Source organism: Lissotriton helveticus, chromosome 7, assembly GCF_964261635.1.
Source record: "Lissotriton helveticus chromosome 7, aLisHel1.1, whole genome shotgun sequence".
Classification (NCBI taxonomy): Eukaryota; Metazoa; Chordata; class Amphibia; order Caudata; family Salamandridae; genus Lissotriton; species Lissotriton helveticus.
In genome coordinates this window covers 1,094,444,400-1,094,468,837 of record NC_136068.1, presented here as the reverse complement: position 1 = coordinate 1,094,468,837, position 24,438 = coordinate 1,094,444,400, and the positions used below count along the sequence as shown (strand labels likewise).

At 44.4% G+C, this 24,438-nt stretch overlaps 1 protein-coding gene across 5 annotated transcripts in view; it reads right to left on the bottom strand.

Moving 5' to 3' along the window:
* BAHCC1 (BAH domain and coiled-coil containing 1) overlaps positions 1-24,438 on the bottom strand; it is a 557,942-nt gene that overhangs the window by 59,264 nt on the left and 474,240 nt on the right. For all 5 annotated transcript variants that reach the window (XM_078654224.1, XM_078654223.1, XM_078654225.1 and 2 more), the window contains 3 exons: positions 10,391-10,505; positions 7,306-7,579; positions 1,259-1,450 (listed from right to left, as the gene is read on the bottom strand). In XM_078654224.1, coding sequence (XP_078510350.1) covers positions 1,259-1,450; positions 7,306-7,579; positions 10,391-10,505 — 581 coding nt within the window. The remainder of the gene's footprint in view (positions 1-1,258; positions 1,451-7,305; positions 7,580-10,390; positions 10,506-24,438) is intronic.

The following is a 24,438-nucleotide window of genomic DNA, read 5'->3' as shown; positions in this document are numbered from 1 at the left end:
CAAGGGGTAATTTACTTTCCACAGGACTCATAACTGAAACATGCCGTGGACATCCATTCTCTGCAGTATCCCAGGAAGGCATCCAGGAGAAGAGACAGCACCTTTCGGTAATACTACGTACACCGTATGCCTCAAACTGCAGCTGTGTGAGCAGCCAGTTCCAACCCAGCACTCTAAAAGTATTGGTGTGTCAAAACACAAACAACTCCTAAAGCCTGCTCTTCAGTCATACTCCAGCAAACATATGCCTGTTGCTCTGCTTTTACAGACAAGCTGAGACAGGTGAGGTGCAACATAGCACAGGGAGAGGGGTGGAAAGCATTGGAGGGAGAGAGCCAGAAAAAAATGCACTCTCATGATGTGCTGAAGCAACAAAAAAAGCAGTCCCCAAGTGTAAACAAAGGATGAATACACGCCACTGAATCAAAAGTATGGTGCAGGGGAGGGGCAGACACAATAGGAAGGAAAGCTATTGAATAATTAGAAGCATATGAGAGTAACAAGAGAGCCAGCCAATAGTAAGCAAAAGGTGGGCTGTAAGCTTTTAGTATGGTCCGCAAGAGGCTTTCGCCTACAGACAGCAAAGACTGCCTACTGTAGATAAGATCTAAAAAATCTACCACGTTCCACCTATGACAATAATATACCACTGTATGCTACATACAACAAAAACCTCTGCTGCATTCTAAATGGCAAAAAATAATTGCCCAAATCTGGCACAATATATAGCACATGCAACCGACCTCAACCATATCCCTTATGCAAGAACAATTCTGCTACAGCTCACATGCAAAAAGAGCTCTTTCACATTCTAATGCAACAACTGCCTTAGCAGCATCTCACATACAAGAGCACTGAGCAGCCATCTTAAAGATAACATCTCCAGGTTTCCTCACACATCAAACCCTTCGTCTGTATTCCCTATGCAAAAAATATGTGGCATGCATGCAAAAATTCCTTCCTGTTATGTTCCTCATGCAATGAAACATTGTTCACATCGTAATGAGATAAAAAATGTCTACTATGCACTCTTGGCAAGAAAAATCTACACAATACCATGTGTAGCAAAACAACTGAAGCACCCTAAATAGAAAAAAAAGCTTTACGTGGACTACACATGAAAAAACACCTTTCCATATCCTACATGTAACTTCTCAAAGAAACATTGTTGCAATGAGACTCATCTCTGACACTTTCAGCGGCGCTAAAAAGTTGACCAGACAAACATACTTGAGAAGTCAAATCCAACAACCCTTACCCAGCAATCCTTGACGCTCCTTCTTCTTTTTTGCCTTTTGATTGGCTTCCATTTTCACAACTGATGAAGGGGAAGGGCCAACATTGGACGTGTTTGATGACGTATGCAGGGTCAGGCTTGGCTCCTTTGACAACCGATCAGTAATGTCATCACTCCCACCCTCACTGTCCGAGTCCGCGCCCTCGTCCTTTTCTGAGGAAAAGAAAGGGGGAAATGAAGTGAAATAAGTAAGCAATACAAGAAGGAAAATCACATTTAAACTGCTAGTAACTTGCAAAACCATGAATTATTCAATATTCAGAAGGGCTACTTTCACAGATAAGTGATTGATGCATTAGAGATAGCAGATCTTCAGTCTGACCCATCAAGCCACTTTTAAGAGGCAGGATGGAAATTCGGCATCCTTAAACCACACTAAAGTTCCAATTCTAGAGATGTTGTGCCCCCCATATACAATTATACCAAGCTTTTGATTAGAGAATATGCTTTACAGGTAGAAAAAGTGATTGGGGCTTGCAATATTTTAAAACTGTTTGGCCTGAATAACTTGGACAGTGTGACACTAAAGATGGCTGAAATAATATAGCCAAGGATTCTGCTTCTATTATTATTAAACGATCCTTTCTTAAGTGACACCATCTTTGACTTTTGAAGGAGAGACCTTCTGTGTCCATTGTTTTAAAAGAACGGATGAGCCTTGAACTAACTGCAAAATTATTTGCTAAGGTACAATTTACATGAGAAATATTGAGGACGATATGACAGTAATTCTAGTATAAGAATATAAGTTTCAAAAAGCGTTATCCCCTGTACGGAAGTGCCTTTTACCAACCATCTTATTTATTTATTTATTTATTCAAAGTTTTATATAGCGCGAACAAGATCTTAACAGATATCAGAGCGCTTCACAGGGGGGGGAGTGGGCAACAGGGGGGTGAGTAGACATAATAATTGGGTACAGTATAGTGAACGGTAGCATAATAGGATAGCAGTCATGTGCTAATAAGATACAGGTAAACACTCAGATAGACAGTAAAATAAGGCGGTGCAGAGTCTTTGATCTAACTAAAATAGAGATCATGAAATAGCAGAGGACACTCAAATAGACAATAATATAAGACGGTGCTGAGTCTGAGCTAGCTACAATACCGGTCTAGAGATAACAATAAACATTCAAATAGACATTAGGATAGGGCGGTGCAGAGACTCTGATCCAGCTGCCATAGAGATCAGTGGATACCAGTAAACCCTCAGAAGACAATACTATAGGACGGTGCAGAGTCTTTGATCCAACTGCAAAAGAGGTCAGTAGGTCATGGCCGACAGGGCTATTATGAATCTCACTCATAGACCTCCATACTTATGCTTCATAGATTTCAAAACTGAATTTGATATGACTAACAGAGAAGTCCTGCTGGTCAAGCAGGAAACCTAGAATATTGAGAGAGACCTATTTATTTGAGCTAAATATGTTGCTGTAATAATCGTGTTGCAACATTTAATTAATGGCTTAAATCAGGCATTTAAGTCCACCTGCTTGATAATCGTTACATTGTGGATATGACCATATCGCTTAAAGCAGTGGGACAATTACAACCGTGTTGCGTTTGATGACACAATTAGAAGATACTCAAATATTTTGTCAACGCCTTTTGCTTTGCCAAGGCCTAATACATATTGTTGCATTAGAGCACTGGTATGTCTGTGAAGGTTGGATCCATGCCCGATTTTCAAGATATAAATGTACATAAAATGCTTCTGGCTAAAACCTTTTACATAGTGGCTATCCTGAAAATCTGCCATCAATACATCCCTCCTGGCACACTGGGCATGTCTGCTATTAAGCGTATCCTGTTAAAAGTTTTACGCTGCACATACAGTTTAAAAAGAGCAAACACAACAAGACGGCTTGGTGAAACTTTTAAAACACTCTCCCCCAGTCAAGAGAACTGTGTTAAATACATCGTTTTTTTGCTCACCGTGCCAACCCAGTTTGGACCCAGCCACATACAAATCAGGTTTGACCCTATTCCGTGTGGAAACAGTCCAGTCCAAACTGCCAGGCCAGGTCCACCCTGGACCGGAAACTAGCATCCCGGGACTGGGTTTGGGGTATCACCCCTCATCAGTCAGGCTAGCTTGAATCCAGTGGCACAGTGAACAAGGGACCCACGGCAGGGCATACCCATCTCACTTAGGGTGAAAAGTGCTATGCAAACAAATGATGGACGGAATGCCTGTCTGTCTGGGCATACACTTGTCCACCTAGGGCGAACATAGCAACAACAAGAAGATGCTGGACAGAGTGTTTAAAAAGAGCCACTTTGGGATGATCACTCTTGGAAAAGGTCCTCTGTATAGGAACAACATTGCTTTTTTGTACCTAGGACGTTGACCACTATTTTTAGGCTTCCTTTACAAATCCCATGGTTGGTACTTAACTGGAGAGATATTATTTTATGTATATTCTCTTACTGAAGGATACATCAACTTACTTTAACTAAATACATATGAGACATTGTTACTCTCTTTACTGTTTATACCCAGGTTCTAAGTGAAATACAGGGTTGCCCAGCCTCTGTAGAACCTTTTTATTTAAAAGAGCTTGTGGTTTGTGAGAGTGGGAAAAGTGAAGGAAGAGGGGTAAATTGTGTACCTGTGTAATTTTGGTACAATATCTCCCTTCTATGTTTTACCAAACAACTGAAAACCAACTCAAAAGAACAAATTCTGATTTTAATACTATCACTGAAAAATGTATCTTGTGTTCATTTTACTACATAATGTTGGTGTTCTACATTACCATTATTTGCATTTCAAACATTTATATGGCTCCGCTACCCTTTCCATACCTAAGTGCCCATTCCATACCATTCTGGATGTGGATTGATTGGTGTCAGGTAATATTTGGGTGATTTAAGTAGTAAAAATCGGTCAACCCACTATATTGCTTGAAATATTTTTTTTTACGTAAACGTTTTGTATTTTTTTTGTAGAATTCTATTTTTCAAGACTGACTAAAAAAACATAAAACTGAAACTAAAGGCATGGTGACGGATTAGTGCATATGTATCACCCTCGATAATTCGGAATTTATTGCGTGCGATGAAAAAGCACCTACTGCAATTTTTTCTCTGAAATGGGGAACAACCTGCACATTTTAATGCTCCCCGCACCCAAACTGACACATAGCAATATTTACTGGACCTTATTCCGCCAGTATATTTTGCCAGGTTGACCTGCCGAAATGTAACAGCGGGTGCTAACTTTACCCACCTGATAATTACAGAGTACAAAAAACATCACATCACTTATAACTGCCATCTGTGCGCAAACATGTGTTTACGCAAAGATCGCAATTTAACAGGACAGGCATAATCAGCCACTTAGTCTCATAAGTGTGGAGCAGCGGGCGTCTGGCGCACCCAGCAATCTGCATCACACATGGGACCAGTAATGACCACTAACAGAAGCATTTCCTTAAAGGCAGCTAACAAATAAAGACAGCCCCACCTGTCAGGCAATGCTGCACTTAACCTGCACTTCACACATTATACTGCACCTTTAGAAGGAGGTTACTTTCTAAGAGGAGCACGGAAGCGCCTGTGTACATGGACATCAAGCTTTATCAAATTATTACGTTATTCAGCATCTTCCGTACTCCGACCTCAATTACCTTTATGGGATGGTAACAAAAAGTGACGCACCAGCTGGGCAAAAGTGACGCAAGGGCTCATAAATAAGCCCGTAAGTGCGCATGACTGTTTAGCCAGCCATCTTGGCCCAGTCAAACAGTCATGTACACTTTACATGTTCCCCACAAGCCAGTAATGTATAGCCTGGTGGGGAAGATGCACAGGCCCCCTGTCCCCGGCTGAGCACTGAACCATAGCGCTCAAACCAATCACAACGCTGCATTACAGCATTGCGATTCGATTGACTTAGGGGAGCCTGTGTCCTTCCTCCTACCTTCCGGGAGTCACCAGGAAAAGGAACGATGGAGGAGATACGGCGGCTTTTGAAAAGTGTTTTTTTAATTCGTTTTTTTACCCATCCCTCCCTCCTTCGTACTGTGCAACCTCCGTTCCTTGCGAGAGAGACAGAGAGAGAGAGAGAGACCAACATTCAACAGTGCTCATTGTCAGCGCTGTTGTGTGAGAGAGGAAAATGGACATAGGGAGAGACTGAGAGAGACATTAAGGATGACTGGGGAAGGAGAAATGGAGGATTGCAGGAGACCTGGGGGGGGAGGGAGAATGCACCAGGGAGAGAGAAGTGGGTGGGGGAAGGAGAAGACATGCCCTCCCATTAAATGCTAAAGCTCAAACAGCACCCAAAAATGCAAATAGAAACAGATTCTTGATGTCAGCAGTAGAAGGATATAAACGAACAAACAAAAAGTAGCGTAAAAGGTAAACACTAAGTAAATGCTTCAGGTGAGGGTAAATGTTTCAGGGGAAGGTATATATTTCAGGGGTAGGTATATGTTTCAGGGGTAGGGCAAACACAAGAAAAGGGAGAAAAGCCAATAGATAAGAAAACTATACAACCATCAGCATGGGGCAAAACCAAAGTTCACTCTAAAAATATATTATAGTATTTTTTACAATGCATTCTGTTACCGAGAGCCAAAGCGGTCTGTAGTGGAACTGCAAAATGGGCAGCATGAAAGAGCCTGGCAGTCTTCTGCCATCAAATCCGAAAGAACCATAGCAGCCATCTTTGAATTGCTTGATTTCATGAAGGGGGAACTGGGCCTAACCTTTTGCCTGTACCCTAGTATTTTCTCTTCCCATTCCAATATGAATTGTGAAACTCTGTAAATTATTTGCAAAAACCAATTGGCTTGCAGAACTCTTAGTTGAGATCGGGAGAGGAGAGAAAGAGAAAATAACAGGTAACTTTGCAATATGATGCAATATTGCCATAAGGGGTTCTAGTGACATCATGAGCCACAAGGCCAAGAGGCCGAGAGGTTTATAGGTGTCACTAGAACCTCAAGATGGCAATGTAGCACCATATTCTGCATGGTATCCATTTTTATATTTTATATAGTACATGTTAATTTTGGGGAATTTAACTTGGAAAAAACAGTTTTCTTCAAAGTGCAGCTCGCAATGGGAATTGATTGAAACTGAAAATGTTTAGGCTTTATTTGACTATTCTTAATAAACTGGTAATACAATAACGGTGAGGGTCAGTGGATTTATGCGATTCTGTGACTGCTGATTTTACCATTTAATTATCGATTTACTACATTTATCACAAAATTTGTAAATGTCAACAACAATTGTATTTTCTATCCCAAAATGACAAAAATAATACAGACAAAATGTGTCACTTATTTGCATATTTTTCAGCGTATTTATATGATCTTGCCGCATAATTTGGCCCTCCATGCAACATAACACTATTACCGCTTAGAATGTTACAGCTCTGCAGACTGGTTTGGGGGCTGACATTATGATGAAATTCATATTTGGCAGAAAAACATCAAATATTTCCCATATTCCCCGTTTCCAGTTGAAGTATTGATTTTCATACTAGTGCATTTTGTGCAACAAAATATGTAAATAATCTATCTGTTTGCCTATCTATCTCACAATCCAGAAAGAGGGCGGACAGCGTGCATCAAATCGGAAAAGGGTGCATAGCAATAAAAGAAACCGCTTTTCCTGTTCTTAATCAACATATTCCCCTTAGTTGGCATCCAAAATAGAGATGCTGCCGCCCACAGAGGTTACATTAGTGCTTTCTTATTTCTCCGAGCAGTGAAAAAGGCTACTCTGTAGCCGAAATGCATTAATCCAGCTGTGAGGAGATGGAGAAATCTAGCACCACTATCTAACTGCTATGGGTTCTCTTGCTCTGTTTTTCACATCAGCTAAGGAGAAAATGTAATGCTATAAAAAAAATGTAAAAAGCAATCTTACTCACCTCAACAATGAGTTGACACAAAGAGTGCTTAGAATGACTCACACTACTAAGACATCAGCACAATGTGCTACAACACACCTTTTACGTCAGAAGAATGGCAGAGGGCATACCTGCTTCAGTGGAGCTGATGGCACCCGGCTTGCTCTTCAGGACGGTTGCTTGGTTTTCGCTATGCCGCTGGATGGGGTTCAGCATGCTGGTCCTTGCTTGGCACAGCTTTTTCTGCATCTTGTTTCCTGTGTTGCTCTCTTTCCGGCGGAAAGGGCTGACAGTCGGGGGCAAGGTCTTGCTTTTAGCCTTCTGCTTTAACTGTGACACTTTGCGGTCGAGCTTGGACACCACGCTGCTCTCTGAACTGCTTGCAGATTTACACGTCACACTAGCCTTTAAAAAAAGAACGCAGGGGCAGAATTAATTTAAAGGTGAATTCTTCATAGAGCTCGTAATGTCAAGGGTTAGCTTGTCTCAATGTTTTGACAGAGAAACTGTGTCACCTGAGTCACTTCAAGCAACCATGGCTCAGTGCTGAGTCATAAAGACACGTGAGGCATCCTCTATATATGAAAGTATCAGTCGGTAGGAGCAATTCCAGGATTCAATGGATGTGTCAGAGGATTGACCAGGAAAATACAATCCAAATGAGGTCAACATTTGCAAAGACACACCCCATGTACAACTGCACATTGAGCCTGAAGCCCAATGATCGAGATGTAAGTAGTGTCAGCAGCATTAAAAGTCCCCGATTTCAACTGAATTAGTGCAGATAATAAAGACACTCCAATCTATTCACAAATGTAAACTCACACATGAGTAAATCTATACGTTTATTTACCCTTACACTTTTCAGTAAATGTACTTCTTTTGGTTATTCACCATTTCCAAGTGTAAACTTACTAAAAAGTGTAGATGTGCATGTCTGTACCCTCATGAACTAGTGGGTGGAGCCGAATGTACAACGCCACACATTTAGCGGGGATCTCCTCCCGCAGAGTTTAGATCGCCCTATGGTAAAGTATAGGGAAAAGTTTAAAAGTTTATTAAACGTAAAAAAAAAATTGAATACTTTTCTGTTAACTATTAATGTAAAATAAATTAATAAATGTATTTTAAACCTAGAACAAATTAAAATAAAATGTTGTGTAACTTAATTGTAAATAATTAACTATATTTTAAAGATTATCCTCAAAAAAATTCAACATACAGTAAAAATGTCATATGTACATGTATATGTAATTGTAGAGTTTATTACTAATATTTGTGATTATTTAACTTATATTAAAAAAATTAAATATGTGCTTACATTTAAAAAAAGGTAACTACATTTTATATAAATAAAATATATATTATTATACATATGCTTTAAGTCAAAATTAATTTCATTTAGCTAAAATTATTTCCTATAGGATTTAATTTAAAGCCCCTTCCTCCATTTGTTTCGGTGGAAGGGAGTTGCAGTACCCATATGTGGCCATGTGTGGTGCTGGAATTACTCCAGGTTAGATCTGGAGCACATTTACTATTGTTTTGGGACCTTTTAGCTGTAGTACATTTAAAAGTGCAGTTTTTGAATAGCAAAAGATTTACTCTTTTGTGGGTAGGTGTCTGTCCATTACTATATCCTTTATTCCTCCCTAACCTCCACCCCACATTTTGCAGAAAGTACACCCCACTTTTCAACCACTGCCATGGGTCTGTTCCACATTTGCTATAAAATAGTACACTTGCATGAGTGGAGATCTTCCCCTAAGAACCATAGGACAGCTGGAGGAAGAGACGTCCGCTGGTATGTTTAGTGAATAGCATTTAGTAGCGCTGTAGTAATACTTCTGTAGAACTACTAAATGGACTACAAAATGCAATTGGTGAATAGGCCCCTTAGGAGGGAAAAGTATGACTTTTTTTCTTATTACAACATTTTGAAACATATCTATACAGCAGCTGTTCTGTGAATAGCATAACATTATAGGTATAAGTTGCGCAGCTTATGCAGGGACCGTTTGTGAAGCAGGCCACCTGACATACATCTCCACATTACATAACTAAACATTGCAGCTTTCTTCCTGAAAATCCAGCTAAAGTAAATTTCCCAGGATCACGCAATGTGGAAAGGTGGGGAAGAGGGGACTCAAGCTCATATCATATACTGCCTTAGTGCAGAACTCAATCACCTGGACACCTCTCTACCGAGGCAGCAACCTCACTCACATAAATCCTTAGTTTCAATAAAACAATTTTTGTATAGATAGCTTGATGACAAAGAGAAGGCAATATCATTGCTGAAGTTACAAGGGTATCTTGGGGCAAACAGAGGTTGAAACTGACGCTAGAACGAGGAGACACAGGCCCTGAGATAGGGGGACATGGAGGCTGGTAAAGGCACCTGGACATTTGCATGCAGAGATACAGACGGTGCTTCATGGAGAGTGGGTCAGGCCAGGTGGACACGAATACCTGCCGGGCATCCTGGACACTGGACCAGGGCAATAGAGATACTGGGACATGAACACATTGACAAAGGCCTTGGGAGACACAGACCGACCCTGTGGCAGAAGAACAGGGAGACACAGACCAGCACTCTGGCAGAGGAACAGAGATACAGATACACAGGCCAGCACTCTGGCAGAGGAACAGGGATACACAGGCATTGACACTGCCTTAGGGGTTTAATAACAGGATGACGAGACACATCACACTGAGAAGAGAGAAGAGAGAAGAGAGAACAGGCCCCAGGAGGAGGGCAGATGATTCGAAATAACGAGTGGGGTCGAAAGAATTCCAGAGAATATCCTGTGCACATCTGGGCTTCAGTTCTGCGCAGAGGCAGGACCACCACCTGCCGGTGCAGCACATGCGCAGACATGAGCTGCTACGTATCCTGCAAGAATTCCAACCGGGTGGAACGGTACCTGCAGACTATATAACTATGGGGCAATATATGCCCTGGCAAAACATCTCCTCCGCCTTGCATTGAGGCATGGGCTTGGTACATACACAGGTTCATCCTAATTAATTTCACTCATAAAATATCGTCAAAAATAAACGACCTACATTGTAGAATTCAATCCCTCTGCGCCTTTCTAAAGCACTGTTAGGTGCGCCTGCGTCAATCCTATGTAGTTCAGATCAGTCTCTGGGCGCTCAGGCTCAGGCAGAAGGCGAGCTGAGGCCCAAGAGGGCCACCTCGCGCGACCTTACCTCAGATCCCACCAGGCTTCCGTAGCTGCTCTCCGAAACGTTGCATTTTTTCCTCTTAGGCTCTTCGTCGCTCTTCACGTCGGAGCCCATCCGGTTCAAGGTGCTTTTAAGAGACCTGTTAAAATGTAAGGAGAGAGACACGTGTCAAGGAGAGAGGGCACTGCTACAAGGTGCCAGGGAATCACAAAGACTGTTCATAGATCACGGGTATCGTTTAATTACACACCATGCCAGCAGGAATGTTAAAGTTTCAGGTTAATAAACCACAAACGTAATCGATAGCGAGCTAAGGCTTTACAAAATAAGGGAGGAAACGCTTGGCTAGTTACAAAAAGATTAGTTCAGTGGGTGGAGCGCCTGCTGCGGAGATCTGTCTGAAGCCTCCACGTCACTAACTCGTACGCGGTAGGGTCAACTCTGTCGAAGTCAGCAGCATGGGTACCGTTGAGACAGGGAATAACTGCGGTCATTCAAGCGGCAAGAAACAATGTAGTTCCGGTGTGCACTGTAGGTACAATATTATTAATTTGAGCCCCAAATAGACTATGGGGTTTGAACTAAAATGACTGGTGGACAGGGACGCTGCTGTGTACCCTCCAAGAAGAAACCAGCAGACGTTGCGTAATCAGTACTTGAAGCTCCCAAAAGTAATCAAATTGCCTCTTTGGATTACGCTTCAGGAGAGTAATGCCCCATAGCAAACTGTTACAAGGGAAGGGATGTGACTACTTAATACAACTAATGTTTTGAGAGGCGTGCATGCAAATTGCCGTCTTCTGGCCCATATTACCAAGGTGAAATGGCGTTCAATGTGGCCATGAAGCCCCTGACTACAGAGTCCAAACGGATAACGCGGCTATTATGCTAATATATGAACGGGTTGGCATTTGCGTTGCCTAATGGGCGAGCGAGGACCCATTACTGACAGTGACTTATGAAAAATGGGCGTCCTTTTGCAACCGCCACTGTATATAAAACCAGTAATTTCTGCCTCATCTTAAAAAGTGCTTTTGGTATTGTCATCGCAGACAGTAAATCCCGCCAGGCAAGGGCGGCTCACTCTCAAAGAGCTGCATCCTTCAGGCGTATTTACACCATTATTATAGGTTGCATTTACAACCGGTTGCAAACGGCCTGACAAACCCTGATGTCAGCTGTGAACGAGAAAATAAGACGTTTCCATGAGAGAGACGGGCAGGAGGGATGGGACAGAGTCAGTCACATTTAGCAGTTTCTTAGTATATTGTCAGTATCAAAATATGACTTCCAGTTGCTCAGTAAATCGAGTATTGGGGGAAGACTACAGGAATGCTTCACAACATTTTCACGCAACTGAACTCGGTTTAGGGATTCCAGAAAGCCATTTTAGGGCACAAACTGTAGATCAGGATTAGCACAAACAGAACAATGGGCAATGACCCCTGTAGTACCTTTGTGTAGCCATCCCCTGTGTGTCTGAGCTGTGTCTGCAATGCTGAGAGTGAATGATGTCATAGAATCTTGGTGTGTGGTCCGCAGTGGGAGCCAGGAGACGGACAGCTGGATGAAGGACGTTGCTCTAAAAGGACATACTTGCTGGTACTGTAAACTAAGGACCTCACCACCATCTTCAACGTATCTATCTCCACAGCCATATTCCCTGAAGAATGGAAATGCGCAGAAGTCAAGTCACTTCTCAAGAAATCCTCCAGTGACCTCAAGAACTACTGTTCCATCTCTCTGCTCCATTTTCCAGCCAAGGTCCTTGAAAAGGCCATCAACCGCCAACTCACGGAACACCTGGAGAACAACAGCCTTCTGGACACCTTCAAATCCGGATTCCACAACAATCACAGCACCGAAACCGCCCTGATCACTACAACTGATGACATCAGAACCCTCCTGGACCATGGAGAAACAGCAGCCCTGGTGCTCTTCGACCTCTCTGTGGCGCTCAACACCGTATCTCCCTACACTCTTATCAAGAGACTTCACCACATTGGAATCCAAGGAGACGTCCACAAATGGATCATCTCCTTCCTAACCAGAAGAACACAGAGAGACCCTCTACTTCCTTTCCCCTCAAAACCCAAGAGCATCATCTGCAGCGTCCCTCAAGGCTAGTCATTCAGCCCCACACTGTTCAACGTCTACATGACCCCACTGGCCAACATCGTTAAAAACCTACGGACTAAACATCATATCCTACGCCAAAACCCAACTCATCTTTATGCTGTTGGAAAACCCCTCCACCACCATGGCCAACTTCCATAGATGTATGACAAGTGTCGCCGACTGAATGAAAGACAACTGCCTGAAACGCAACACAGACAAAACAGAAGTATTGATCTTCTGGAACAACACCGTGTCATGGAACGACTCCTGGTGGCCCTCCAAACTTAGACCCTCACCCACTCCAAAAGACCATGCCTGCAACCTACGCATCATTCTAGACAGCAAATTCACCATTCAAAACCAAAGCAACGCAGTCTCTTCTGCCTGATTCCTCACCCTTTGCATGCTCTGTAAGATCTTCAAATGGTTCCCCATCAAAACAAGAAGAACCGTCGCTCAAGCCCTAGTCATCAGCCAGCTGGACTATTGCAACACATCCTGTGAGGGAATCACTGTACACCTCCTGAAAAGACTGCAGACCATACAGAATTCTGTTGCCAGACTCAACCTTGACCTTTCGAGATGAACCCACATCACCCCCACCTCAGGAAGCTTCACTGCCTGCCAGTTCAGAAGATATGTCAATTCAAGATGCTGAGCCACACTTACAAAGTCCTGCACAACCAAGGACCAGCATAAATCAACCACCAATTGAACTTCCACCAACCCGCCAGAAACCCTAAAGCCAACAAGACATATTTCATTGAAGTAAAGGGAATGGGTTTATCAACATTTCTGCCGCATTACACCTTGATTTAAGCATTGTCAGGGAAGCCAGCACCTTAGCATCGCCTAGCCATCAATTAAAAGGAGAATCCACTAACCCATGCCAGAAGCCAAGCCTTTGCTTGCAGCCTAACAAGCTCCCATTGTATTGACTGGTTGTTTCAACAAGAGTAGGTACTGAGGACAGTGGTATTGGGTCCAATCAGCTTCTTGCTGATAGTAGCCCCATGCCATCAAGTCACCCTTTCAGGACCTCACTACGTTTCTGGGTGGCTTCCTAGTGCCACAAATGCACAACAGACACTGGGGACGTGGGTGACCTGCAGGACTTTGACTTACTATGACCTACACACAGTATACTGGGATCCGTCACCCTAAATTAGTGGGCTTTCCTTAGCATCATATTCCCCAAGGTGTGCTAGCATTCTAGGACAATAATGAAATCCTGTGTGTTTCTTCGGCTGAATGTGGTTCACAGCCAAGCGAATCTAACAGATTTTGTGACAGCAGGAAAGAAGGTTATCCTTAGTGAGCCTAAAGTCACACAGCCCTGCAGAATCCCTGGGATTGCTTTGTCCCTTGAAATGTGCCACAAGCATGTCAGTGTGATGGAGGGTGGTGTGCCAGAAATTACCCAAATCTCACAAGAGGGCGCACCCGGTCCCATAGTGGCAGCCACAAGCTCCATTTGCTGCGATGCAGCCGAACAAGGACGCCAGCATGATGATGATGGGTGCACTGACACGCTAATGTCTGTCACAGTGATTCTGGTGTAATGGCCCACCACCCCTGAGACTGGGGAGTAATCCCACCACTGATTATGGTGCAAAACCCGTGTGACATGGAGGCTCCCTAAGGCCTAAATAAGCAACTCTACACCTGCAGACTAGGAACACCCTGCAGTAATATAAGAGGTGGGCGAACCAACAAATTAACATGGAGAATCGTGCTAAGGTTTGGGCCTGGCTGTAACAGCCCATGCATGAGCCGAGCCCTGAAAATACTTGACAAGTAAATCATGCAACAAAGGCGTTACAATATAATAAGGCACCTAAAATTAAAAAAAATACATTTCTATAGCAAGCTGAAGTGTTTCACCTTAGTATATTAGATTATTTTAAAGTATTCATGAAAAGTGAGAGTTTTAAAACATGAACAAGAAACATTATTGCCCACGCCCTGAGGAGGATTGATATTGGTAACTGAGAGGCAAGTTAGTTGTCAAGCAAAACTAAAATTTTGGCTAAATTCGTGTTATAGGTGGAGCAACATTATATGTTACTAAATCAAACACAAAATATAATTTCCTATGGCTAGGTGCAATTTGGTCAAGAAGGGAAGACAGGATTTATCACAAATTTTCCAGTTTTACACTGTGCAATTCAGTCACCAGGCAAGTCCCTCTTTCTGACATCAAAGGTTAAAGTTGTGTCCCTTAGACTTGAAAGATGAGATTAAAGCATGGATGACAGACAGAAGTCGTATTTCATTGTGGACAGTTTTACATAGTGCAGACCTTGCCCAAACATGTAACAGTCCTTGTCAACAAACACAGACTACATTGATATTATTATTTCCCCCACCCAGGCAGATTTGCCGAGAATCACAGGATGCCGGCATGATGCCGGGAGTCAAACTTGGTTGGTCACATGGTACGTGGTCGGCAGCTGTAGCTTTCAGGTCACACGTCCTCCTATAAAAGCTCGTCTCGTTTGGGCTTGAAGTTTCAAGAGGACCTCTATCTGAGCCAGATGTAAGTATCCGGCTCGAGCCTCGCTAGAGATTTCAGTGCCTCGCCCAACGTTACCAAACATGTGCAGGGCACCCTGTGTACTCATGGACATCTAAGACTTGTGCCACTTTCCATGCCTACTGGGTATATTTGAGAATCGCTAAAAAGTCAGAAATCTACTCAAATTGCAGGAGGAAACCTAAGATGAGTAAATTTCCAAAACATACAATAGGTTGATATCAGCCCTTAAGTGTGCCAAGAGTCGATTCATTTTCTGGTGCCCACTACATAAATGGTAAATATTGTTATTTTTGCTATTCCTGCCCAAACCTCTACAAATTAAATATCTTGAATTGATATTAGAGCAATGTCCCCGCTTGTTCAGAAATATGTCAATTCATAAGTTAGCTACTAGTAGGTCAATGCATGAATAATTGCAATGGTGCACCTGATATCGACCTAGAAAGGATGAATAGCTGAGGTTGACCTGACCTATCAGGATTCGTGCCTGAAACCAACACTGAGACACCCGCAGCAGACACATTATTTCCGTAAACCATCTTGCTTAGTTTTTAAACCTGTGCCCATTGGCAGAACTGTATGATGTCAGTAACATAACACAGAAAATTATTCTCTGCAGCATGTGTTTCACCCACTAAGCCGGCGATGTGTGGACACGATATAAGTGTGTGGTTCCTGCCGGACACTCAGCATAGCATGCAGTGACTAAGTAATTAAGCGGGGTTCTTGGGATGCATTAAGCCTGGGAGTCCAAAGCTATACCTCAGGGGGTGATGCTAAGAGCACTTTAGCCTCTCTGCCACCTTCCACCTTCAAGTGATTTCCCTGCTGGAGTGAAGGTCTATTTACGGAAGCTTTTAAGGCAGGGTTAACTCAGTGCTGATGGATGGCCGTCAGTGGCTAAGTACTGCTGTAGAACCCAAGTGCACATCCTGAGCGTGGGGCAGCTCAGGGGGCATGCACTACCCAGCATGCATTGCCACTGCGGGCGGCTCTTGGACCGCAAGGCACCCATGAGCCCCACATTATGCGTCCATAGCCGAGCATCTCATGCACATCCAGGGCCCTGTAGTGCCGTCCATCTAATTTGCTGATAAGGAAATAACTTCAAAACTCAGCTGGTGGTCCAAGTAGCAAACAATAACTTTTATGGAAACAATAGAGAGTTGAAATCATAGCAAGAGAGCACTGCCCGGCAAATGTGTAAAAAGTGTAGGTAAAGAACCAAAAGGTCACAGATTGGTCTACTTATTAGACATCTTCACTAAGAAGTGATATGCGATATTATGTATTCGATTAAAATGTTTTCTAGTTGCACAGCAGTCACTGGACAGGAAGTAGGTGGCACCTCTTCTGAATCTTTTCAGTCGGTCAGCATCTTTCCCATCATCATCTGTTTTTCAGCTAAACCTCTGCCTGCTTTGTGGTCCTCGGTCTTTCCCCGTACACACTTCCTCCCACACCACTTCCCACAAATTTGGCTTCACAACTGCCGCTCCTTTTCATGCACCCGAGAGGTCACGGTGGGTACTCACTAACACTGTGCAATGTAAAAACACATTATCCTGCTAATGGGTAAAGATGCCGGAAGTGACGACATGTTGGATTCACCCTACCACCTTCCGGTCCTTAAACGTCAGGAGATGTTGCCGAATGGCTGTGCAAATCCCGCCTTCGGCCTCGCGAGTCTGCATTCTGGCGTCATGATGTAACACGGCGTCCCTGCCAAAAGACCCCCCATTCCGCTCCCCACAAATGATTCTGCATTTGCTAATGTTTTGTGACATAAAACCAGGAGATTATTATTTTTTTCCCTGCCTTAATTGAAGGAAGCATTTAGTGGAGATTTACCCATTATTGGCTCTCGGCGCGCGTGCGGCGCGCTCGCGCACACTGGAGCAGGTTTGGACGAGCTCGCAGGATTTATGCGAATGGGCCTGCGGGGAGAGGCAATTTGTAGCCGAGACGGACAATTATACGTGGCCCATGAGTGCAAGAATGACTGCGCCAGGCGGCTAATGGGTAATAAGACTGCACCGGCAGCCATGAGCCGCACAGCGGTGTGACGGCGGCTCCAGAGAGCGCCGAGAAGGGGTGCTGCGAGGCACTGGCCGCAGCCAAAGACAAGGCTCGCGGGGAACTTTAAAAGAGAGGGACTGGGTAGAGAGAAGCCAGAGGGTGAGGAGAAAGCAGGAGAGGGATACACGAAGAGTGTGTGGGGGGAGTTCATTCAATAGATTAGAGAACAGGTGCGTGGGTGTGGGATGGAAGTGAGAAGAGATTTTAAGAGACGGCGAAAAGAAAGTGAGAGTGGGAGAGACGATGGGGGACAGAGAAGGCATGGCTGTAGTGAGGAGAGTGAGAGATGAGTAAGTATGAGAGAAAGTGATAATGAGAACGAAGATAGGTGGGAGGAGAGTTAGTTGAGGTGAAGGGTTAGCAGTAAGGATGGACTGGGAAAGGAAGGAAGAAAATTGGATGGTAAAATGAAAAGAGGGAGGAAAAGAGGAAAACAATGAAATGTGGAGATAAGCGGAAAGGATGAAGAGAGGGAAATAAAATGGACAGGTATGAGTGATGGAACGAGAGTGACTACGAGAGAAAGAATACGGGAACAGCGGAAGCCACAGAGAAAGATGGAGAGAATGACTGAAAACCTGAAATAGAGGGAAACACAGAGAAGAGAGAGACGGACTGAGGCTGGAGAAGTGATTTAGAGAGGCACTGAGAGAGGAGCACTGAAAAACAGGTCCAGGGTCAAAGAGAGACAGATATGGTCAAGGTGGGAAATACAGAAATCAGAGACAAACGAGAGTCAAAGAGAGGGAGAAAGACAGCGAGACAATGAGAGAGAAAGCTAGCCAGTGAGAGAGGCGGCAAGAAAGAGAAAATCAGAGAGAGAGAACATAGCAGGTAATTTGGTAATAGGGCCTGAAATTGCCATGAGGGGGTTCTGGCAGTGGCGGCTGATGACATTTGAAAGTGGTGAGGCGTAAACACTGCAGTGTGGCGAGCGAGAACATTTTGAAAAAAGAGTGGGCAAATGATGCATTTTCAAGCAAATTTGAGATGCAAGGTTAATAAAGCAATTGTGAAATAGCAGTTATTACATTAATAAAGAGATGTCATAGGAGGTTGCGGTTTCTTTCCCTCCCATTACTGAGTTCCCTTAGCCTGACCCTGGAGGTGGCTGTCTCTTTCCCTCCCATCACAGAGCTCCCTCGGTCTGACACTGGAGGTGGCGGTCTCAATCCCTCCTATCACAGAGCTCCCTCGGTCTTACACTGGAGGTGGCGGTCTCAATCCCTCCTATCACAGAGCTCCCTTTGTCTGACACTGAAGGTGGTGGTTTCTTTTCTTCCCATAGCAGAGCTCCCTGTGTCTGACACTGGAGGTGACCAGAGTTCTCCTTTCCGTCCCACAGCTGCATGTGTCTCGCAGTGAAGGCGACTGTTCAGGTCTCATAGCTCCTTTTGCTTCTCACTGGAGATGGAGGTTTCTTTACCTCTCTTCCCACCGCTTCCTTGTCTGCAACTGGAGAAAGTCGTACCCCTCTCAAACCAGGGCTGTCACTCCAGTGTAGTGCCTACACCTACCCAGAGGCAGGTTCATTCACAAAAATGCAGACGTGAGTGGGAACTTACGGGACCCGAATTCCACACTTTTATTTTTGCTATTTACTTGTTAGACTTCTTCTGTTTTCAATATTCTTTTTTTTTTATATATATTTTTATTATTTGTAGAAAAACAAGAGAGTGAGTACATACATTGGGTACCGTACAACAGAGCACATTGCGGAGGTGAACAGGCAAATAAACTAAACGGGTACAGATCAATTAAATGATGACTGAGACGTCAACACTAGCAAATACGTAGCAGGAGTAAGGACATAACATTCCACAACCCGGCTAGGCTGAAACCTTCAGGGCCCGTCCACCCGCAAAATCAGAATGATTATAGCCAAAACACATGACACCCGAATATGAGAACCAAAGCAGCTTAGGATATTATACCCACATCTCGTAGAAGAAAGAAAGAAAGGAAGGGAAGGCCATAGAAACAAAATAAAGACAAAACAAAAAAAAAACCATCCCCCCACCCTGCACCCCTGCAGATGGTTACAGCCCAACCCACTAGCAGCGTGCCTGTCACCCCAGCTAACTAAGCCCTAAAAGAAGGAAGAAAGAAAGAAACGGAGGAGGGCATCGTCTATCATATCCCCGGCCCCCCCTCCCCCCGCCCGAACCAAGAATCCCCTGAAATAAATCAAAAACGTAGCAAGCTGTAAATTCGTGGCGTAACAGGGGAAACTGCAAATACTGCCCTGCCTTCCATAGATAGTACCATCGCAAACCCCATGTCCTGCGAGACTCGATGTGAAACCCAGTCTCTCAATGTCAACCTTGTCCCCTTCGAGCAGACACCCGAACCCCCTCCGGACGAATAGCCACTTCATCAGGATAGTCAAAACATAAAAAAATCGGAACAGAGTTAAAACCAGGATGTAGCACCGGGTAGAGAATACGATAACTCCATTAGGATCCGAGACTCCCCTGACCCTCACGGATGCAGAGCGTTGTTGCGGCCGCCATCTTAGCGGCGTAGACACACAGGGGAGTAACTCCGGCACAGGTCGACAACAGTTCCCAGCGTAGGGTTCCGGAAGGGGAGCGGCACGCAGTCCATCCATAATCAGCAGTAGTCTTAGGCCACACGATCCAGTCACCACTTCGTGTTCTCTCCGGTCACACACAACACTATTCAAAGGCTCAGACACCTCCCACAGCACAGGGTCTGGATCCCCCGTCGAAGTGGCCATCAAGGGCATCTCCAGTGGTTCCGCTTCCCGCAGTGGAACAGGGTCCGGTCCGGTCCGCTCAATTCCAGTCAAGCAAGCTATCATTGTGCGTAGGTGTGTATCAATACACTCATGAAATGACCCTAGGGCCACCAAAACAGTCAGTAGTGACGGGACAGTACCGGTTTCTTCCACAACACTGCATTCGGTCTCAATCATAGTGTCGGCTCCGACAAGCCCAGTCCCTCGGAGGGGAAAGCAAGTGGATGCGGAACGGAAGACTTAAGAGGGGGACACTCCGTTGGCGACAACGATAGTCCGGAAGCCGCTACCGCAGGCGGAGAACCCCGCCCGGCGAGCACCGGCCGCTCCCAAAACTGGGCCACCGGGCTAGGAACCCCGGTCCGCTGCTGCAATTACGTGTCGTCACCCCTCTTCCGATGTATACCAGGCACACCTATTGCCGTCCGTAGCAGGTCAAAAGAAAACTTGCCACTTCAGCTGACCGGACCCTGTCACACAACCACGGCCGATGTTGTTCAACTTCAGTCCGGCTGGGCCAGTACTCGAGACCCCGGCTTTCAAGCTGGTGTAGGCCGCAAAGTGCCACACGACGTATCTTTTTCCACCGGAATGGCAGAAATCTCAGGATTGCACCGTTTCGATCCAGACTCGTTCAGACACATGAAGGCAGGGCGCAAATTCAGGATATGTGACAGGATCTACTGGCAGGAGACGGAGGTCGGCGGAGCAGGGAACTCACTGTTTTCAATATTCTGATGCCAATTTTATGGGGAAACTGTTTTCAGAGCCTATAATTAGGGCATTAACACCTGTAACTGTTGCCTCCTCTACCGCTATAGGCCCAAGGCAAGGGCATGTGAGGGGGGAGGGGTGAAGTTCCGTTAACCAGAAACTTAAGTGGATGCTTAAATTAAGGCCGGCTCTTCACATAAGCTGGTCTCTGATGTGTTCACAATAATCATGACCTGCGTCAGCCTTGGGCAATCCGTCTTGCAGGGAATCCATTGCATGAGGCTGCCCTGTCAGCCTCCAGCGGTGAGAACAACCAGTGCTTCATTAGCTAAATATATACCTGCATAAATAAATAAGTGCAGGGGTCCAAAGTGTTTCTTCCAGGGCAGTGATTCATACTACAACACTTGCAGCTGTTGACTTAGTTGACTGCTAAAAAAACTCTTTGGGTTATGTTATGTTATGTTATATATTTCTTATAACGCGCGCTGCTAGTCAAGACTGTCCTGGCGCGAGAGAAGATTCGAGTGTCAGAAAAAAAAAGAAAAGAAAGCATGTGGATTACGTGACTTGCCTGAATAAAAAGGTTTTTAAGTGTTTTTTAAAGTAAGCAAGGTTTGTCGTGTGTCTCAGATGGTCAGGGAGGCTGTTCCATAACTGGGCGGCTCTAACCGTCATGGATTTTCCCCCGAGGCGAGCTCTCTTAAATCTGGGAGTGACCAGATGTCTGAGGGAGGCAGATCTCAATTGTCGCGGGGGATGGTAAAAGGCAAACCTAACACTGAGGTAGGGTGGGCATGGGCCGTGTAAGGCCTTAAAGGCCAGTGTCAGGATTTTGAAACGCACTCTGAGAACAACTGGGAGCCAATGAAGTTCCACAAGTTGTCTTCGTACACTATGACATCTGGGGATGTTAAATAGAAGCCTCGCTGTCGCGTTCTGGACTACTTGAAGTTTGCGAAGCAGGAAATCAGGGGCGCCCACATATAATGCGTTGGCGTAGTCCAGACGCGAAAGGATGAGTGCTCTGGCCACTGTTTCTTTCGCTTCCTGGGGTAGAAGTGGAAAAAACTTCCGGAGAGTGGTAAGAGTCCCATAACAGGTTCCCGCCAATCGCGAGATCTGATCTCGGAAGCAAAGATCAGCGCCAAACCAGATCCCTAGGTTCTTTGCAATTCCACAATTTCCAGAGGGGCACGGCAATTCTGTGGGCCAGATGGATTCCTTAAATCCCACTGGGAATTTGCCATATAGGAGAATCTCCGACTTGTCCTCATTGCATTTGAGAGCAGCCTTGGCCAGCCAGGCAAATACTGAGGACAAGCATAGTTGGACTCTCTTTGTATCAAGGTTGTTCTTGTCCCACGTGAAGAGAAGCTGGGTGTCATCGGCGTAGGCCATTATTTTTGCACCCAGACTCTCTGCAAGATAAACCAGGGGGGTTATGTATACATTGAAGAGCAGGGGGCTTAGAGTCGACCCTTGGGGGACTCCAGTGTCCACCCTGCTAATCGATGAATGGTAAGGGGGGGAGCCAGATTTGTTGAGAGCGGTCAGTGAGAAAGGACTTGACCCATTCGAGAGCCGCGCCAGTGATGCCAATGTCCTCTAACCTAGAGATCAACTGGGCATGAGGAACCGTGTCGAACGCGGCAGAGAGGTCCAATAAAATTAAGGCCGCTCTGCCGCCTCCATCCAAACAGTCCCTAATAGCCTCAGTGACCTCCACTAGCGCGGTCTCGGTGCTGAAGGAGGAGCGGAACCCCGACTGGGCGGGATGTAATGCACCAGTAGATTCCACGAACCTCTCGAGTTGGCGAAAGGCCACTTTCTCACAGACCTTGGCTATTGCTGGGAGCAGGGAAATGGGTCTATAGTTAGAAGTGACCAGGGGGTCTGCGGAAGGTTTTTTAATTAGTGGGAGAAGTTTGGCTTGTTTCCACTGAGATGGAACATTACTTGTTAAAAGGAATTCGTTTACCAGGTCTGTGACTGCCGGTGCGATAACTTCCGCCACACCACTCAGAACTCTGGCCGGACAGGGGTCCGCCGGGGAGCCTGACTTCAGTGCCTTCAAAATAGCCAAGACATCCTTCACCTCAACCTCTATAAAAGAGCACATTACTTCTTTGGGCTTTATGCTATTAGATGGAATAAGGAGGCGGGGGAAGTTGTCCTGTTCTTGTATGGCCTGATCAGGTGGAGGATGATCAAAGCCAATGATCTTAAGGCTATCTTGAATTTTCTTTATTTTGTCGATAAAGTAAGAGGACAGTTTTTCACACCACCCCTCCGAAGGGGGGGCTACCTGAGTTTCTGCAACCGGGGACGTGAAACTTTTTACTATGGCAAATATTTCTTTGCTATTGTTTTTAGCTTTAAGAATCCTATCTGCATAGTAATCTCCCTTGGCTGTCTTAATTGCAGCATAATAATCTTTTTGCCCTGCACGGAGTTTTGCCTTAGCTAACGGGCTAAGGCAAAACTCAAGCAAGGGGTTCAAGCTACGTTCAGAAAATTGGACAGAGGAATTTACCAAATTAACATTGGGATACACTGGGCACAAAAATTGCACCTCACTTGAAAGTAGTAGGTTTTTCACCAAACTCAAAATACAAATTACCTGATTTTCTTTAACTCAACCAGCATATCATGATGACTTTCCTCATCCTCTTTCAACATCTGATAAAAAGTCAAATCGAAGAACAAAGCGTGCCCTTTGTTCTTTGAAATTAATTTGCCTCCCCGATTTGGCCTTAAATTTGACAGTATTTTACCTAAGTCACACTAGACACTAGCCTTTGTTGTTAATATAGCAGATACCACAGAGGGTAATTTGTGCTTCTTCTCGAGGCCTCCACAGAGGTGTTCATCTCTTTGGTTGAATTCAGAGCGAGTTGGCTTTTTCTAAGTCCTCTCCGTTTCCTATTGAATGAAACAGAAACTCTATTGAGTTTCAACGATGACACCAAGCACAGGTTAGTTAGGGAAAGGGAAACCTTCTGAACCCTCAGAGATGATCACTGAGCCTTTGGTGGTAAATGTCTACCCTATTTCCTTTAATAGTATAATGCCAAGGGTAATTGTGAGAAGGTAAAGGCAAGTGAAGAAGTTACATGCCAGTGGCCCTGCACAAACTCAAAACCACCAAGACAGACACCTTTCAGACCAGCCTGTAACTAATCATGTTATTCTAATATGTACCTAAAGGGTACCTACATTGTAGTGGGGAGTTGCCTAATTACATTTAGAAACATAAATGTATGACACACTGATTTTATTATACAACAAAAATCTTTCCAATATTTGAAAACGTTAAATAATCCAAAACATTACAGTGAATAGGAACTATACATACAGGAATTGCAACAAACCCGTATTTTGCACCTCAACAACAGCCATTGCAGGGTCTTGCCGATATTCAAACACTATTAAAATTACCACAGAGTTGCTGTACAAACAAGGTTTACAAGTTCCAATGTTTCCAAACGCCTCCATTAACCTTCACAAAAGTCAACAAATGTTTTGTGGTACCACATTAACACTTGTTTAAGACTGTCTATAGTTACAAAAAAGGAATTACAAACTACAAAACAGGAACTTAGTACAGAAATACAGGAACTAATTAAAAAAATAAGACATTTATCCTAGGGCTGAGTAAAAAAAAAAGACTTCCATTATGCACGAAAGGCACTGACAGGTTGCAGGCAAAGGACCATATCCGTTTTAGGTAAGGATGTAGGATGTTTTAATATGTTAGTAATAAGCACCCCGTACCTAGCAAATGGGAACTTCTTATACCAGCTAACAAGAGAAATACTGAGGCAGCATAAAAGGCTGCAATACACCTACTGAATAAAA